This window comes from Schistocerca piceifrons, chromosome 7 (assembly GCF_021461385.2).
Source record: "Schistocerca piceifrons isolate TAMUIC-IGC-003096 chromosome 7, iqSchPice1.1, whole genome shotgun sequence".
In the NCBI taxonomy this organism is placed as follows: domain Eukaryota; kingdom Metazoa; phylum Arthropoda; class Insecta; order Orthoptera; family Acrididae; genus Schistocerca; species Schistocerca piceifrons.
In genome coordinates this window covers 565,666,121-565,685,982 of record NC_060144.1, presented here as the reverse complement: position 1 = coordinate 565,685,982, position 19,862 = coordinate 565,666,121, and the positions used below count along the sequence as shown (strand labels likewise).

Sequence of the window (19,862 nt, the reverse complement as noted above, 5' to 3'; positions counted from 1 at the left end):
CTAGTGAACTCTTATCGGCTGACGACTTGTTAAGTCACCCAATAGCCAGCACAGCCACCACACCATACTAACACACACAAAATGAGCTCATCTATTGGATGTGTGGAGAGGGGTAGAGGCCCTTCAGCGATGGGAGTGCAGGTAGGGGTGAAAGCATTTTGTGAAGTGCTGAAAATATATTTTTCATCCAGATGATGTGCTATGACAGAGATGCCGCACGGAAATAGAACAAGTGTTTTGCGATAGCGCATTTTATAAAGACGTGTTACAGTTGCAACAACTACATACACTACTCATATATATACTTTGCACCACACACATCACACATTGTGGATCATAAAGACTGGCAGCAGTGATAGAGGGCATAAAGAGAAACTGTAGCACCTGAGCTTTCTTTCAAATTTACATTTTACGTGGTGACAAAAAATTTGCTGAGCTGGCTTCTAGTAAGCTTGTAACATCAATTGGGAAAGTAAACTCACTTTTTCACGTCTTTCTTTCTCTCGTCAAGCCTAAAATAACAGTTTAACGGTGGTGAGCATATGAAGTATGGCTCGTAAGAAAAGCATTTAACAATAACGGCAATGGTGACAAAGTATGTCATTAACTAGATGTTGCATTTATGCTTATGGTTTAACCACTTAGCTGCTGTGATGTTTTTGGTTTAATTCAACATGTTTATCAGTTTTTGCTTTTTTCTTGGTGAGCACAAAGGACGATCTCTCAAAAATGCGTTTTGAACGTATAATTTGTAGTCATAGCACGTCAGAAAGCAGCTCGATCATCTTGTAGCCAGAAACCAATTTCAGTTCTTTGATAAGGTTTTACTTGCTGTTACACAGCTGTGATTTTTTAATTACAGTTGAAATTCAGCACCACAAATTGCTGTATAAACATTGTATTGTACATTTAACTTCCTTCACTTAGACAGATTTTATACAAAGTACTGGACAGAATTGCAATTTTTAATTATATATGCCAATTACATGTGTCTTGCTCATATTTTAGGGGTTTTTAGAATTTCCCTCAATTTTGTGCTTTTTTAGTCTGGACCACATGAAAATGAGTTAGTGAGTGGAGGAAGCAGCACAATGATCATCACAAAGAGAGGAGAAATACATGGAAAAGAATTTCCATCTTGCTCAAAGCTGATGCCCCCCCCCCCCCCCCCTTCATGGCTCCCACTTTGTAGGCCCATCAATCATCTGCTAGGGTATAGGGTAGAAGTCAGGAAGTTAAATTCAATGTTTTATGTCTTGTTGAGATCTAAGATCATTAGAGACAGGTCTTTGCTCAGTTTTTTTTATTATTGTTGGAGAGGAACGAATTGGCAAGGCTTTTCAAGGAACCATCCTGACATTTGCCTAGAGTTAACTAGGAAACTATGCAGAACCCAAATCTGGATCTCTGGCTCTGAACCCAGGTCTCCGCGTGTCAGTCTAATGCATTAGGCACTATGCTACCCTCATCATCATCAGTTTTCTGCTATATTAGCAGGTCCTTTGCCTTGCCTCTCCATTTTCTGCGAACCATTGCTTCCTTCTTAAAGCTGTTGTATGTAGTACCGTGATGCTGTATGTTGTACTGTCCATCACGTCATCCAGTAACTGAAATCTCTTCCTTCTTCGCTTCCTTTTCCCTTCTACATAACCTTCTAAAACTGTTTTTATCAGTCCGTCACTCTTTCTTAATATATGCCCAATCCAATTTCTTTGTCTTCTTTTTATTACATCTAGTAACTGTCTTTTCTCCCCCACTCTCCTCAGTACCTCTTCATTTTTTACTCTATCCATCCAACTTATTCTTTCCATCCTCTGCCATGTCCACACCTCAAAAGCCTCCAGCCTTTCTCTGTTGTTCTTTCTCAAAGTCCATGTGCCAGCACCATACAGAACACTCCATACAAAACATTTTATGAGTCTCTTCCTCGGTTCTCTATCCAGAGTGCTGCAGAAAATTTTCCTTTTCTTATAAAATGCCTCTTTTGACATTGATATCCTGGTTTTAATTTCTGTGCTGCACTTCCAGTCAGTGTCTATCCTGCTTCCAAGATACTTAAAATTTTGCACCTAATTCTAACATTTCTCCATTCAGCATAATTTTTATTTCCTCCTAGTGCCAATTCTTTTGTTTTCTTTGTGTTAATTTTCAATCCATAATTTTTTCCATTAGCTTCAATAGTATCCACTAAATCTTGCAATTCTTTTTCCCATGTGGCTAGAAGGACCATGTCATCAGCAAACCTCAAACACCCTATTCTTCCTCCTCCAATTTCTACTTCTTTGTCATCTAATGAGCATTGGTCAATCATATTTTCCATGTAGAGGTTGAAAAGGGTAGGTGATAGACAGCATCCTTGTCTTACTCCTTTTGGCTTGTGTTTAGGAGTGTCCAGTGCTAGCTTTTCGAAGTGCTCCATGTATAGGTCAGCTGCGCCAGGTGCTAGGGAGGAGCCCTTAGCTACACCGTCTATCTGTTCGCGGAACTTCCCACCACATTTGAAATAGGTGGTGGTTAGCACATGGCAAAAAAGCTTGATGATATCCTCCTCAAAGTGTTCTTCGAGTAAAGCCAGGGAGTCTTCTATTGGTACTCGTGTGAATAAGGATGTCACATTGAAGCTGACTAGTAGGTCTTCATTTTCAAGCCACATGCCCTGTAGTACCTTCACAAACTCAGCCGAGTTTTTAACATGGTGTGGGCCATAACCCACCATGGGTATTAGCATCTGTGATAAATGCTTAGCAATACCATATGTCGGTGATCGGATGCGAATGTGGGATGGTAGGACAGATGCAGCGTTGCATCTCACAGCTACGCAATGAACACATCAGGCATGTACGCTTGGGTCAGACCAACAAATTTGCTGTGGCGGAACATACTATTGACAAGAAGCACACCTTCGATTTCAAGGACACAAAGAAAATATGAAGTACAACGGATTTTGGGACTCTGTAATCAAAGAGTCCATAGAAATACGGTTACACGACAACTTAATCAACCACGACAGGGCTACCATCTCAGCACAGCCTGGGAGCCTGCAATCAGGAAAATCAGAGAAGAACATTCCGTTCCACCAAGGGCCATGGAAGGAGCAGACAGAGATGGACACTGGGACACGAACCCTGCACATGTGTCCCCCCACCACCGGCTGCTCCACGCACATATGGCGATTCCGCAGGCATTTGATTGGCCGGCGGCGGGAAGCGGAGAGCAGTCCAGCAGAGATATCAGCCTGCGACTGACAATATCCCGACACTTGGCCTGAAGATGATGGAGACGTATTCCATCGAAACGTTGCTACGAGACGACGATGCTACTCGGCTGACAACCTGTGAAGACTTCATGTATGAAATTCACTGAGAAAGCCTGCACTCACTGATGTATCCAATTTTGGCGATTATCGATTATCCGAATGGTAATTGTTGCTCTGAGCTGAGCCTTTTCAGGGTTTAGTTGATGTGCTGTTCCCAGTTAAGCCTGCTATCTATATATGTGCCCAATAATTTCAAACAATCTGCTCTCTGTCTGCTGGCTCTCATGTATAAGGTTTATTTCCTGTGGACTTTCGTGACCAGGATGGAAATGAATATAATTAGTTTTGCTGAGGTTTATTGATAGAGAATTTACTGTGAACCAGTTCAGAACATTCTCAAGTAAATGGTTGGCATTTAATTCTAGATCAGAGGGTATCTTACTGTCTTATCGCAATACCTGTGTCATCAGCAAACATCGTAAAAATGCTTGCTTTGTTTGAGGACAATAGAAGGTCATTGATATATATGAGGAATAGCAGGGGACCAAGGACAGAACCTTGTGGAACTCCATATTTTACTGTTCACCAGTCGGACTCTACCCCTCCTATGTGACTATTGTTACCATCTAGCACTGTTTTCTGTAGTCTGCCCTGTAGGTAGGATTTGAGCCAATTGCCCATTTGTCCTCGGAGTCCATAGTGGCATGCTTTCTTTATAAGTATTCTATGACTAACACAGTTGAAGGCTTTAGACAGGCAGTCTTTTTGTTGAGGCATTCCAAAATGTTATTCGTAAACGAAAATATCGCTTCGGTTGTGGAGATACCTTCTCTGAATCCAAACTGGTTTATACTAATTATTGCGTTTTTCTAGGTGACTGACTATTCTGGCATATATTAGCTTTTCGAGAACTTTAGAAAATGTAGTCAAAAGAAGATAGGCTGATAGTTTGTAACATCTGAGGCATTGCCTCTTTTGCAGAGAGGCTTTACAATAGCATATTTCATACTTTCAGGGAAGATACTTTGTTTGAGAGAGGCATTGAATATATGAGCTACGACTTCACTGAACTCATTGCAGCAGGCTTTTAGCAATTTGCTGGAGATGTCGACAAAACACCAGTTGAATTATTTGCTTTTAAAGAAATAATGGTTTTTCTTACTTCCTGTACTGTTATAGGGACTATACCTATCTGCTCTATGGAGTTTGGGAAATGACCTTTCAGTATTTTTAATGCTTCTTCTAAGGAGCCATTGTGTCCTGCTTTCTCAGCAACACTTAGAAAATGCTCATTGAAAATTTTGGCTACAGTATTTTGATTTCGTACCTGTCTATCTTCATTATTGAGATCAGTGTTTTGGAACCTACTGGGGCAATTTGCGCAAGTCTCACTCTTTATCACTTCCCACAGTTTTGATTTTGTACTAGATTTATTAATTTTGCAGCACAGATACAAACTTTTTGACTTCTGGATAATTTTACTCAGTAATTTTGTATAGTAAGTCGTATCTTCCCTTCCTGTCCAGTTCTTCAATTGCATCACATTCTTCTTTTAGCCATTTTTTTCCCAGCCTGCTCTGTTTCTCTTCATGCAGTTCATTATTTAATCTAAGGTACATCTTTCTTGCATCTTCAGTGTTCTTGTTTTTAAATTTTCTTCTCTCCTCCATCTTGGAAATCATTTCTTGTGTGACCCATGGTTTTTTGCCCTTTTCCCTTTTACATATCCTATATTTTGCTGTCCTGCTTTAATGGTTCCTTCTTTCAGCATATTCCAGTACTTGTTGACATTATCAGGTGGTTCTTTGTCTTGTAATGTGTTTAGAAACTCAAGTGACAGCATTTCTGTAATTTGTTATTTGTTGGATCTTATCTTCTCTAGATCCCACTTCTTCACCATGGTCACCGTCTTCAGTTTTTTCATTCTTATTTCAATTTCTGCCATAAGTAAGTTTTGGTCGCTTTTAATATCTGCAACTGGTAATGTGTGTACCATCTTGATTCCATTCCTGTATCTTCCTTCTACCAGTAATCAGTTTGGTTTCTGTATTTATCCCATGGTGATTTCCAAGTGTAGAGCCTCCTCTTGTGGTTCTTGAACCATGTGTTTGCCACTATAAGCTGCCGTTCCCTGCAGAAATCAATTGCTCATTCACATCTATCATTTCTCTTTCCAAGACCATGACTGCCTACTATCTTTCCCCCCTTCCTTTTTCTCACAATGGCGTTCCAGTCTCCCATTACTATTTTGCAGCATTTGTTATTTTTGTCCATTATTCTCTCTATTACATTGTACATTTCCTCTACAATTTGGTGATCATGTTCTGAAGTTGGCATATACGCTTGGACAATCAGTAAATCTTTTTGTGCTCCTTTCAGCCTTACACCAATAACCCAGTCATTTGCGTAGTCCACATGTTCCACAGATTTAGCCAATTCCTTTCTCATAATCATTCCTACTCCATTCATTCCTTTTCTTCTCCTCCTGAGTAGTACAATACACATTCATCTGACTGTAACTGGCCACCCTCGACAAACTCTTGTTCTTTTCCGACCCTGGAGCTATTAGCTTTCGAGGGGCTGACCCGGAGCGGGCGGCCTCCAGAACTGCAGAAGGCAGATTCTTCCCTGCATAATGCAGTCTCCATTTTATTCACAAAAATGGCTTCCTCTCATGTTCAATCAGTATCCAGTGGTAAAATAATCCCCCATTCAGATCTCCGGAGGAGGAGGAGGAGGAGGAGGAGGAGGGGGGGGGGGGGGGGGGGAGAGAAAAAAAAATTATACGGTTTTGTGAAAGTGCAGAATAGGAACGCTTACATTCATCATTGTAGTACTTATTAATAAAAATGAATATGAAATGAAATAAAGCATGTTTTAATTATTTTAGATCACTAAAGTTGGCAGTAACTGGGCTACTGTATGAAGTTTATCAACTTACCGAAATACAGGCCTACTGATTTTAACTATAGCTTGTGAAACTTTTCTTGGCAGTGCCTCCTCTTTTTCATTATCAGTACTTGCCAGTAGAAGTCTGAAGTCGTTATGTCATTTGTATTCTGACAAGTCTTTCCAGCCTTAGTGATCTACTGAATAATTGTGTTTGGACAGGATTAATTTAATTTTATATTCATTACTACAAATAAGCACCACATTTGAATGTGAATATGTCTATAATGTGCTTACAGGAAACATCGTTATTTCCTTGCCTTCAATGCTACATCAGAAAATGCTAGTTTTTCACCTGCCAATAAGAGAGTTTCATCTCCATAAAACATGCAGTATCTGAGAATTGGTTATTTTATGAGAAAATTTATGAGAGAAAAGTTGTAGAGCATTAAAATGTTATTGATTGGCGATTCCACAGAGTGAGGCCAGACACAGAGGCCAACAACAGGAACTCATCTGAATGGTTGAAACTGATGCCATAATCCTGAAGGACATTAGATCACGAGTTCATGAAGTGGAGATTTGTCTCTCTTCAGATATGATTGGCGACTCCATAGAGTGCTATGTGCACAATGACCATATGATAAGTAAAATTAGAAGGAAGGTCAGCATTGGCCGTAATTTTGATGATTTACTAACAGCAAAATTGATTTTCGATCACATAATGATCACCTTCAGTGCTTTATCGTACAAATTAAAGCTCTTGGGCACTGGTGTCTAGTTATTAGCAGTAACAGAAGCTATGAAACGATCACAACAACATTAAAATGTGTTTTCAAAAAGCTAAAGAAAGAGTCAAAGAAACTTTTAAAAAACCCTGTGTGGTTAGTAAATATTGCCATTTATCAGTTTTATGGAAAGGTCAATATTTTACTTTCCATTGAACGTTTTTTTTCCCAATATTCAATAATTTCATTTATTTACTGGATCTTTTATTGACCACTGCCAAATCTGGCAGTGGAAGAGGTATCACTGAAAGTGTTACGGATATGTTAGATCTGACACAGTGAAGAAAAAATGCATATAAACATTTATGAGAGGTTTAAGACGAGAAACTACTTTTGTTCACAAAAAGTGCAGGAAATGCTGTTAGAAAATGAGTCCCACATTAACCAAACATCAGTTCAAAATTTACTTATAAACAAACTGTGGGGAGGACTGATCACAGGATTACATGAAAAACGAAGTGCAGCAACAGATTTTTTTTTTTTTTTAAAGGACAGTTCTTCATGACATTACAAAGCCATATTCAGAATCGATAATGAAAATGATGAGGAAAAATTTTGAGTAGGACACATTGAAGATCTTGTTGTTGAAGGCAGACACCATGGTAACTTTGCAAAAAAAAAAAAAAAAAAATTTACAGGTATGATATTGCAATTCTCAGTAGCGTTGGATGACTAAAAGGTGATGAAGTGTCTGCCTACTTACATTTCATTTTATGAATGACATTTCACACTCAATAATACATTCTGAAGAATTATAGTGGATAATTTGCATAGGTCGAGATGATACAAACATGGCTGTTCTGAAAGTTCTAAGAAGATTTGTTATTTGTTGAAAAAATGAGCCAATACGACAAAACCATTATAAGCTTTCAAAACACAGGCCATTCGGTCTTATCAGTTATGTGAGGCCAACAACAGGAACTCATCTGAATGGTTGAAACTGATGCGATAATCCTGAAGGACATTAGATCACGAGTTATGAAGTGGAGATTTATCTCCCTTCAGACATGTTTTTGGATAAAGTTGAAAGTGACATCCGGAGTCACTGAAATTACTTCATAGAATTATCATTTGTCCAAAGCTAAAGATGACAGTCAATGGCCTTTCACATTCTGTTATTTCAGCTGTTACGGCCAAGGTCCTTTGTTTATAATACACAACTAGCTCTTGAGAAAATGATATACAAAAAATATGGATCAAGAGATCTTGTATGTCTGCTATCACTTTTTGAATTAACCCTACAATGATATCAGACAATTTAGAAGTATTCAGTATGGAAAAAGCAGTAGGCACCTCTCAAGACAATTCTTTTATCTAGTTCATGTTCAACAAATTGTAAAGCATTCCAAGATTTGGAGATCAGAAAGCCCCTGCAACATTATGCCACCCCACAACATAACACCTGGACCACCAAAATGATCATGTTCAATAATGTTCCCGAGTTTATTACATCTTCTCACCTCTCGCCTTGTGAGGGTACGTTCGGCATTGCCGAACATGATAGTTTTGATGGTTCAGGTGTTATGGTGGAGAGATGCATAATGTTGCGTGGGTTTTCTGACCTCCAAATCTTTGCACATGATACGGTCACTGGGTCAGTGTTATTGTAACACTGTATTCCTTCCCCACGAGTGTCATTTCAGGGGTACATTTGGCGCTGACTTCCTTTTTATAGGTGATAATGCACGATTAATCCAAATAGAATGAGCGGAGGACCTTTTGGAATGAGACAAATGGACTGATCTGCCCATTCCTCACTTAATCCCCTTCAACCACTTGCAAACTGCATTGGAGAGACATATTGCAGAAGGTCCACATGCACCAACAACCAGCCAGCAGTAGTCAACCACGCTGGTGAAGGAATGGAACATCCTACCACAAGAACTCCTCTACCAACCTTGTCGCCAGCATGAGAGTACAGGCAGGGGATGCACTGTTGCCCGTGATGTCACACACCCTATTAGGAACCACATCCCACCCTTTTCTACGTCCAGGGAATCACAGTGACTTCAAAGTATTTATTCTCTTTGAATAAATAGTCATTTCTGCTCATCTCATAGCATATTTCTTTCAGTTACCTTACGTACTATACTACAGCAATTCTTTTTAGGTATGGTTCCTCATCAAGCTAGGTTACTTGGCGGGGACTTATCATGTGAAAGTTACTTCAGTCCTTAATTTTTGCAGTTGATGGATATGATTTTTATTAAATTGATAAATGGCAATATTTGCCAAGACTTTTTGAAAATCTGCTTTGATACAACAACTTTTCTCTTGTACAATTTTTTGTCAAATTGGTCACTTCTGAAATATTGCACGTACTATTTAAATTTATACAATTAAACACAGATCATCATATAAATACTTACTTCTTAAGTATTTACATTCCAGCAGGACTTTCCTACTATAATTATACTGCCTAGAATAGATATTATCATATTGTGCACAATAGCCCTTGGCAACTGTAGCAATTAGGGCATCCTCATGGAGGGACAGCGATACCTGGACTTTCCAGGACTCCAGACAAACAAAGTTACTTTGAGGCTCTGTGCACACAATGGTGCCAACATTGTGGCCAGTGCTAGCTCATCACCCACACTGGCAACAACCACAGTTTAAAAATGCGGTAATTTCGAAATAATGTTTACACTGCAATTGATTTTAAGATCATGTCCCCCCCCACACACATTTTTGGTTTTGTCAATATTTCGGGCGAGGGAGTTTGAACATTCACCGTGGCCCTCCTCTCGCTACTCCCGTGTCCACATAGTGTGGATACTCACTTTTCGGAACACTCTACATGAAGGCATTGGTAACCAGCCCCACCATTATTTTTGTGATTTGTGTTTCGTCACCAATGCTTACTGGTTGGGTACAGGACTAGCTTTGACTTGAGTTTCAAAATGTTTTCAGAAACAGATGCTCCTCTGTGGAGAATAGCTTTCATCTTAAAACAAGCCTTGAGATTTATGAAGAAGGAAGATTGTAATTTTCATTTACTTATGCAAAAAGGCTTAACTGACAAATGCCATTTTTGAAGAATTCTTAACATATAAAACAAAGGGGGGAGCAAGTAATTATTAATTGTGCAAAATACATACTGTCTTCAAGGGTTAAATTTTGTGGTCACATGAGCTTTAGTCAGGGACTGCACTGACTGATTACCTGTTACCACTCTGGCAATATATATATATATATATATATATATATATATAAAAAAAATACAAAGATGAGGTGACTTACCGAACAAAAACGCTGGCAGGTCGATAGACACACAAACAAACACAAACATACACACAAAATTCAAGCTTTCGCAACAAATTGTTGCCTCATCAGGAAAGAGGGAAGGAGAGGGGAAGACGAAAGGAAGTGGGTTTTAAAGGAGAGGGTAAGGAGTCATTCCAATCCCGGGAGCGGAAAGACTTACCTTAGGGGGAAAAAAGGACAGGTATACACTCGCACACACGCACATATCCATCCACACATACAGACACAAGCAGACATATTTAAAGACAAAGAGTTTGGGCAGAGATGTCAGTCGAGGCAGAATTGTAGAGGCAAAGAAGTTGTTGGAAGACAGGTGAGGTATGAGTGGCGGCAACTTGAAATTAGCGGAGATTGAGGCCTGGCGGATGACGAGAAGAGAGGATATACTGAAGGGCAAGTTCCCATCTCCGGAGTTCGGATAGGTTGGTGCTGGTGGGAAGTATCCAGATAACCCGGATGGTGTAACACTGTGCCAAGATGTGCTGGCCGTGCACCAAGGCATGTTTAGCCACAGGGTGATCCTCATTACCAACAAACACTGCCTGCCTGTGTCCATTCATGCGAATGGACAGTTTGTTGCTGGTCATTCCCACATAGAATGCGTCACAGTGTAGACAGGTCAGTTGGTAAATCACGTGGGTGCTTTCACACGTGGCTCTGCCTTTGATCGTGTACACCTTCCGGGTTACAGGACTGGAGTAGGTAGTGGTGGGAGGGTGCATGGGACAGGTTTTGCATCGGGGGCGGTTACAAGGATAGGAGCCAGAGGGTAGGGAAGGTGGTTTGGGGATTTCATAGGGATGAACTAACAGGTTACGAAGGTTAGGTGGACGGCGGAAAGACACTCTTGGCGGAGTGGGGAGGATTTCATGAAGGATGGATCGCATTTCAGGGCAGGATTTGAGGAAGTCGTATCCCTGCTGGAGAGCCACATTCAGAGTCTGGTCCAGTCCCGGAAAGTATCCTGTCACAAGTGGGGCACTTTTGTGGTTCTTCTGTGGGGGATTCTGGGTTTGAGGGGACGAGGAAGTGGCTCTGGTTATTTGCTTCTGTACCAGGTCGGGAGGGTAGTTGCGGGATGCGAAAGCTGTTTTCAGGTTGTTGGTGTAATGATTCAGGGATTCCGGACTGGAGCAGATTCGTTTGCCACGAAGACCTAGGCTGTAGGGAAGGGACCGTTTGATGTGGAATGGGTGGCAGCTGTCATAATGGAGGTACTGTTGCTTGTTGGTGGGTTTGATGTGGACAGACGTGTGAAGTTGGCCATTGGACAGGTGGAGGTCAACGTCAAGGAAAGTGGCATGGGATTTGGAGTAGGACCAGGTGAAACTGATGGAACCAAAGGAGTTGAGGTTGGAGAGGAAATTCTGGAGTTCTTCTTCACTGTGAGTCCAGATCATGAAGATGTCATCAATAAATCTGTACCAAACTTTGGGTTGGCAGACTTGGGTAACCAAGAAGGCTTCCTCTAAGCGACCCATGAATAGGTTGGCGTACGAGGGGGCCATCCTGATACCCATGGCTGTTCCCTTTAATTGTTGGTATGTCTGGCCTTCAAAAGTGAAGAAGTTGTGGGTCAGGATGAAGCTGGCTAAGGTGATGAGGAAAGAGGTTTTAGGTAGGGTGGCAGGTGATCGGCGTGAAAGGAAATGCTCCATCGCAGCGAGGCCCTGGACGTGCGGAATATTTGTGTATAAGGACGTGGCATCAATGGTTACAAGGATGGTTTCCGGGGGTAACAGATTGGGTAAGGATTCCAGGCGTTCAAGGAAGTGGTTGGTGTCCTTGATGAAGGATGGGAGACTGCATGTAATGGGTTGAAGGTGTTGATCTACGTAGGCAGAGATACGTTCTGTGGGGGCTTGGTAACCAGCTACAATGGGGCGGCCGGGATGATTGGGTTTGTGGATTTTAGGAAGAAGGTAGAAGGTAGGGGTGCGGGGTGTCGGTGGGGTCAGGAGGTTGATGGAGTCAGGTGAAAGGTTTTGCAGGGGGCCTAAGGTTCTGAGGATTCCTTGAAGCTCCGCCTGGACATCGGGAATGAGGTTACCTTGGCAAACTTTGTATGTGGTGTTGTCTGAAAGCTGACGCAGTCCCTCAGCCACATACTCCCGACGATCAAGTACCACGGTCGTGGAACCCTTGTCTGCCGGAAGAATGATGATGGATCGGTCAGCCTTCAGATCACGGATAGCCTGGGCTTCAGCAGTGGTGATGTTGGGTGTAGGATTAAGGTTTTTTAAGAAGGATTGAGATGCAAGGCTGGAAGTCAGATATTCCTGGAAGGTTTGGAGAGGGTGATTTTGAGGAAGAGGAGGTGGGTCCCGCTGTGACGGAGGACGGAACTGTTCCAGGCAGGGTTCAATTTGGATGGTGTCTTGAGGAGTCGGATCATTAGGAGTAGGATTAGGATCATTTTTCTTCGTGGCAAAGTGATACTTCCAGCAGAGAGTACGAGTGTAGGACAGTAAATCTTTGACGAGGGCTGTTTGGTTGAATCTGGGAGTGGGGCTGAAGGTGAGGCCTTTGGATAGGACAGAGGTTTCGGATTGGGAGAGAGGTTTGGAGGAAAGGTTAACTACTGAATTAGGGTGTTGTGGTTCCAGATTGTGTTGATCGGAATTTTGAGGTTTTGGAGGGAGTGGAGCTGGAAGTGGGAGATTGAGTAGATGGGAGAGACTGGGTTTGTGTGCAATGAGAGGAGGTTGAGGTTTGCTGGAAAGGTTGTGAAGGGTGAGTGAGTTGCCTTTCCGGAGGTGGGAAACCAGGAGATTGGATAGTTTTTTGAGGTGGAGGGTGGCATGCTGTTCTAATTTACGGTTGGCCTGTAGGAGGATGCTCTGGACAGCCGGTGTGGATGTGGGAGAGGAAAGATTAGGACTTTTATTAAGGATAGGAGTTGACGGGTGCCACCCTCCACCTCAAAAAACTATCCAATCTCCTGGTTCCCCACCTCCGGAAAGGCAACTCACTCACCCTTCACAACCTTTCCAGCAAACCTCAACCTCCTCTCATTGCACACAAACCCAGTCTCTCCCATCTACTCAATCTCCCACTTCCAGCTCCACTCCCTCCAAAACCTCAAAATTCCGATCAACACAATCTGGAACCACAACACCCTAATTCAGTAGTTAACCTTTCCTCCAAACCTCTCTCCCAATCCGAAACCTCTGTCCTATCCAAAGGCCTCACCTTCAGCCCCACTCCCAGATTCAACCAAACAGCCCTCGTCAAAGATTTACTGTCCTACACTCGTACTCTCTGCTGGAAGTATCACTTTGCCACGAAGAAAAATGATCCTAATCCTACTCCTAATGATCCGACTCCTCAAGACACCATCCAAATTGAACCCTGCCTGGAACAGTTCCGTCCTCCGTCACAGCGGGACCCACCTCCTCTTCCTCAAAATCACCCTCTCCAAACCTTCCAGGAATATCTGACTTCCAGCCTTGCATCTCAATCCTTCTTAAAAAACCTTAATCCTACACCCAACATCACCACTGCTGAAGCCCAGGCTATCCGTGATCTGAAGGCTGACCGATCCATCATCATTCTTCCGGCAGACAAGGGTTCCACGACCGTGGTACTTGATCGTCGGGAGTATGTGGCTGAGGGACTGCGTCAGCTTTCAGACAACACCACATACAAAGTTTGCCAAGGTAACCCCATTCCCGATGTCCAGGCGGAGCTTCAAGGAATCCTCAGAACCTTAGGCCCCCTGCAAAACCTTTCACCTGACTCCATCAACCTCCTGACCCCACCGACACCCCGCACCCCTACCTTCTTCCTAAAATCCACAAACCCAATCATCCCGGCCGCCCCATTGTAGCTGGTTACCAAGCCCCCACAGAACGTATCTCTGCCTACGTAGATCAACACCTTCAACCCATTACATGCAGTCTCCCATCCTTCATCAAGGACACCAACCACTTCCTTGAACGCCTGGAATCCTTACCCAATCTGTTACCCCCGGAAACCATCCTTGTAACCATTGATGCCACGTCCTTATACACAAATATTCCGCACGTCCAGGGCCTCGCTGCGATGGAGCATTTCCTTTCACGCCGATCACCTGCCACCCTACCTAAAACCTCTTTCCTCATCACCTTAGCCAGCTTCATCCTGACCCACAACTTCTTCACTTTTGAAGGCCAGACATACCAACAATTAAAGGGAACAGCCATGGGTACCAGGATGGCCCCCTCGTACGCCAACCTATTCATGGGTCGCTTAGAGGAAGCCTTCTTGGTTACCCAAGTCTGCCAACCCAAAGTTTGGTACAGATTTATTGATGACATCTTCATGATCTGGACTCACAGTGAAGAAGAACTCCAGAATTTCCTCTCCAACCTCAACTACTTTGGTTCCATCAGTTTCACCTGGTCCTACTCCAAATCCCATGCCACTTTCCTTGACGTTGACCTCCACCTGTCCAATGGCCAACTTCACACGTCTGTCCACATCAAACCCACCAACAAGCAACAGTACCTCCATTATGACAGCTGCCACCCATTCCACATCAAACGGTCCCTTCCCTACAGCCTAGGTCTTCGTGGCAAACGAATCTGCTCCAGTCCGGAATCCCTGAATCATTACACCAACAACCTGAAAACAGCTTTCGCATCCCGCAACTACCCTCCCGACCTGGTACAGAAGCAAATAACCAGAGCCACTTCCTCGTCCCCTCAAACCCAGAATCCCCCACAGAAGAACCACAAAAGTGCCCCACTTGTGACAGGATACTTTCCGGGACTGGACCAGACTCTGAATGTGGCTCTCCAGCAGGGATACGACTTCCTCAAATCCTGCCCTGAAATGCGATCCATCCTTCATGAAATCCTCCCCACTCCGCCAAGAGTGTCTTTCCGCCGTCCACCTAACCTTCGTAACCTGTTAGTTCATCCCTATGAAATCCCCAAACCACCTTCCCTACCCTCTGGCTCCTATCCTTGTAACCGCCCCCGATGCAAAACCTGTCCCATGCACCCTCCCACCACTACCTACTCCAGTCCTGTAACCCGGAAGGTGTACACGATCAAAGGCAGAGCCACGTGTGAAAGCACCCACGTGATTTACCAACTGACCTGTCTACACTGTGACGCATTCTATGTGGGAATGACCAGCAACAAACTGTCCATTCGCATGAATGGACACAGGCAGGCAGTGTTTGTTGGTAATGAGGATCACCCTGTGGCTAAACATGCCTTGGTGCACGGCCAGCACATCTTGGCACAGTGTTACACCGTCCGGGTTATCTGGATACTTCCCACCAGCACCAACCTATCCGAACTCCGGAGATGGGAACTTGCCCTTCAGTATATCCTCTCTTCTCGTCATCCGCCAGGCCTCAATCTCCGCTAATTTCAAGTTGCCGCCACTCATACCTCACCTGTCTTCCAACAACTTCTTTGCCTCTACAATTCTGCCTCGACTGACATCTCTGCCCAAACTCTTTGTCTTTAAATATGTCTGCTTGTGTCTGTATGTGTGGATGGATATGTGCGTGTGTGCGAGTGTATACCTGTCCTTTTTTCCCCCTAAGGTAAGTCTTTCCGCTCCCGGGATTGGAATGACTCCTTACCCTCTCCTTTAAAACCCACTTCCTTTCGTCTTCCCCTCTCCTTCCCTCTTTCCTGATGAGGCAACAATTTGTTGCGAAAGCTTGAATTTTGTGTGTATGTTTGTGTTTGTTTGTGTGTCTATCGACCTGCCAGCGTTTTTGTTCGGTAAGTCACCTCATCTTTGTATTTATATATAATTTTTCCCACGTGGAATGTTTCCTTCCATTATATATATATATATATATATATATATATATATATATATATATATATATATATATATATATATATATATATATATATATATAAAAAGAAAGATGATTAAACTTACCAAACAAAAGCGCTGGCAGGTCGATAGACACACAAACATACACACAAAATTCTAGCTTTCGCAACCAATGGTTGCCTCGTCAGGAAAGAGGGAAGGAGAAGGAAAGACAAAAGGATATGGGTTTTAAGGGAGAGAGTAAGGAGTCATTCCAATCCCGGGAGCGGAAAGACTTACCTTAGGGGGAAAAAAGGACGGGTATACACCCGCGCGCGCGCGCGCGCGCCCACACACACACACACACACACACACACACACACACACACACACACACATCCATCCACACAAATAGAGACACAAGCAGACATATATATTTTAGATATATTTTTCCTACGTGGAATGTTTCCCTCTATTATAATCATATATATATATATAGTGAAAATTGTAAGAATGTGAGAGAGGAGGAAACAGTTTAAGACTGAAAAATGCAAGAATTATGTGAAGTTGTTAGCTCTTGCAGCCTTGTATTGTAGATATTTTATGGAATGGAGCCTGCTAAAAGAGGTGAGAAAAGAAGAGCCTTGGAAGATACAAGGACGGCAGAAGTAAAACTGTGAGGGTGGGTCATTCCTGGATAGCTGCTAGCAGAGAATGTGTTCGTGAAAGACACACTGTGTGGCACACAGTTTTAATCTGCCAGGAAGTTTCCAGTCACTGCACACATTGCTGCAGAGTGAAAATTTATTCTGAAAGATAAAAGCAGATTTCACATTAACAAAGAATGTCTTTTGTTAATTTTAAAGTAAGTTTGAGACATTCACCATGACTGTCAAGTTGGAACGTAATCATAGTTCACAAATAAAAGTTAGCTCCAGCCTTGTTGTCAGCAGTAAGGTGTGGAGACAATGCAAATATCTCACATTGCAGTTCTAGATGAAGTGTGTTACTGGTACCTTTCTCAGTTCTATCATGTAGTGTTAAGTGTGCATCTGCATTGTGTCAATGGTTGTGACGAGTGCTTATGCAGTATACTGTTGTAATGGATTAGTACGAACTGAAAGGAAGATACGATGTGAAACATAGTGCCAGTAGAGGCAGCCTACTACTCTTGAAAAGCAACAAAGGATCTGCTGAGTTTTATGCCTCCATTCCTAGAAACTGTAAGGATGTTACTAATACACACTGCAGCCCGTGATCTCACGTTCGCTTTCTCGCTTCCCGAGCACGGGGTCTCAGGTTCGATTCCCGGTGGGGTCAGGGATTTTCACCTGCCTTGAGATGACTGGGTGTTTGTGTTGTCCTCATCATTTCATCATCATCATCATTCATGAAAGTGGTACGATTGGACTGAGCAAAGCTTGGGAATTTGTAGGGGTGCTGATAAATGCACAGTTGAGCGCCGCACAAAGCACTCGTCATCATCCATGACACAATGTGGTGGTGCTTTGTATTTTAACTTCGGACAGTGACACTGACATTTTTATTGTATTTTTCGGAGAAATTTCAGCAATTAAGTGAAGTACAATTTTGTTATCATCATATTTTTATGTTTTCCAATGTTACTTAGTTGCTTCTATCTCCTTAGGATGTGATTTATCTAACGCAACTACATGAAAAGCTATTTTTATTGTGCCATGTGTGTTTTGCTACCTTTTATTTGTGAAGCATCTCCAGTGGCAATTTGTGATCTTCCTGCAGTTGTGCTAAGATGGTTTCCAAACATTCTGATGCAAACTATCAAAGTAAAACTCCAGAATGGCACATATACACTAATGAGATCACAAATCACAATTGAAGATACTTCACAAGTAAAAAGTGAAATGTGTATGGCACAATAAAAACAGCTTTTCACTTAGTTTCATTACATGAACCACATGCCAAGCAGTATATTATATATTGCAATGGGGTTTTATTTCTTTAATGTCCAAGATAATAAGAATATGATAAATTAAGATTTTTTAATAATTTGTCTTATGTGGCCTTATCTGTTTTTTTTTTTCTGTCATTGCAGAAGCCTGTAGTATACAATGAACTTCATTTGATGAGAACCGATGGAGTGTTATCTAGTTACATCCAGCATTCTTTTGAAACCACAAATTGATACCACAAAGTAGGACACTTTATAAAGCTTTCAGAATTGTCACTGATGGTAATTCTTTGGGGATGACAACAATTTTCTTTGTAAGCAGTGTTTCTTTTATACTTATCAAGTGAAGTTTGCTGAACTGTATTGTTCCTTCTACCTACAATGTGTTGCAAGATACAAGACTAATAAATACTAAAAGTTTTATTTATAAATGGTAACAGACTGTGTGTGTTTCATGAAGAATTTGAAATATATAAAAATTACTATGAGGTGTGTCCAGCAAGTGCCATTTCCTTCTACTGCCCTGCAGCACTAGTGTTGCAGTTCCATGCATCTCTCAGGTTCATTGTCTTTCCACTGGCATCATTACAACTGGATTGTGTTGTATTTACATTTGTTAGAGGTCATTCAAAATGTTTAAAGACAGTCTCTGAGGTCACAAACTGTGAAGTGCATTCTGTAATATGGTTTTTTTATCAAAAAGAATGTTAAGCCAGCTGAAATTTATCATCAGCTTGTAGACACTTATGGTGAAAATGTAATGACTGACAGAATGGTGAGAAAGTGGGAAATGATTCAATGTTGGATGAACCAGTGCTCATGACTAAGCACAGTGCGGACGGCCTCCTGTTGTCAGTGATGGTTTGGTTGAGAAAGTGAATGAAAAAGATTCATGAAAATAAGACTATTCATAATACGAATGCTTTGTGATTAGTTTCCTAAAATTTCAAAAATCGATTTGCTTGAGATGGTCACAAATTGTGTACTGTTGGTTTTCGAGAATGCTTACAGATGTCCACTAAATGAAGTGACTTGGCAGTGCTTTGAAATTTATTACACAATGATGAGGGAGACGAATTCTGAAACAATTGTGACCAGTGATGAAACTTGGGTTTTAATGTCGCTCTAGAATCAAAATGACGGACAACAGAGTGGAGGCAGTCATGATACTACAAAACACAAAAATTCAAAACATTGTCAGCACGAAAAATTGTGCACAGTGATGTGATAGACAGGGCATTCTGCTTGTTGAATTCCTTCTCAAGATGTGAAACTGTAAATGCGATACGATACTGTGAAACATTGAGAAAACTTCGGCATTGCTTCATTCGATCACCCATCGTACAGTCCCAATCTCACACCTAACTTACCACTTGTTTTTGAACTTGAAGTGTGATTTTGGAGGAAGGCGCTTTTGACAATGACGACAAGGTAGAAAACTGTGTATAGCAGTGGCTGTCTTCACTGGTGATATCTTTCTCTGAAGAGGGCATAGAAAAGTTGGTTTCCCACTGTCACAAATGTCTCAACAGTGGTGGCAACTATATAGGAAAATAATTTAAGAAATGCGTTCTTGAAAAGTAAGTTTTGGTATGAAAAAAAATGTTTGTTTACTTTACGGACATGCTTTGTAATACGAGACACAGAGAAAAATAAAAAGAATCTGTTAATGGAGTTACAGCTGTGTCACAGTAAATGGCAATGAAATCAATTATTGATCTAATAACTGAATAATTTCCTATACATTCACCACAACCAATGAGCACTTTTCTTAACTTGTGATCACCCCCTCGTACACTAAACAAAACACACCGTGTAATACTCCCTCCTGGCATCCAGTTCATAAAAGTAATGAGAATTCCATTAGATTTTAGGATTGAAGCCTTCATATTTCGCATGACAGCTTTCATCAGATGAGATAACTGGAGATCATAACTGCATATCTACATCTATACCTTGCAAACCA

General features: G+C 41.9%; 1 protein-coding gene across 1 annotated transcript in view; it reads left to right on the top strand.

Moving 5' to 3' along the window:
• Positions 1-19,556, top strand: part of LOC124709082 (serine/threonine-protein kinase ULK3) — a 97,034-nt gene extending 77,478 nt beyond the window's left edge. Inside the window, exon 8 of the mRNA XM_047240730.1 lies at positions 18,041-19,556. Within this exon, the coding sequence (XP_047096686.1) occupies positions 18,041-18,060 (20 nt within the window). The 3' untranslated portion in view covers positions 18,061-19,556. The remainder of the gene's footprint in view (positions 1-18,040) is intronic.
• Positions 19,557-19,862: the final 306 nt, after the last annotated feature.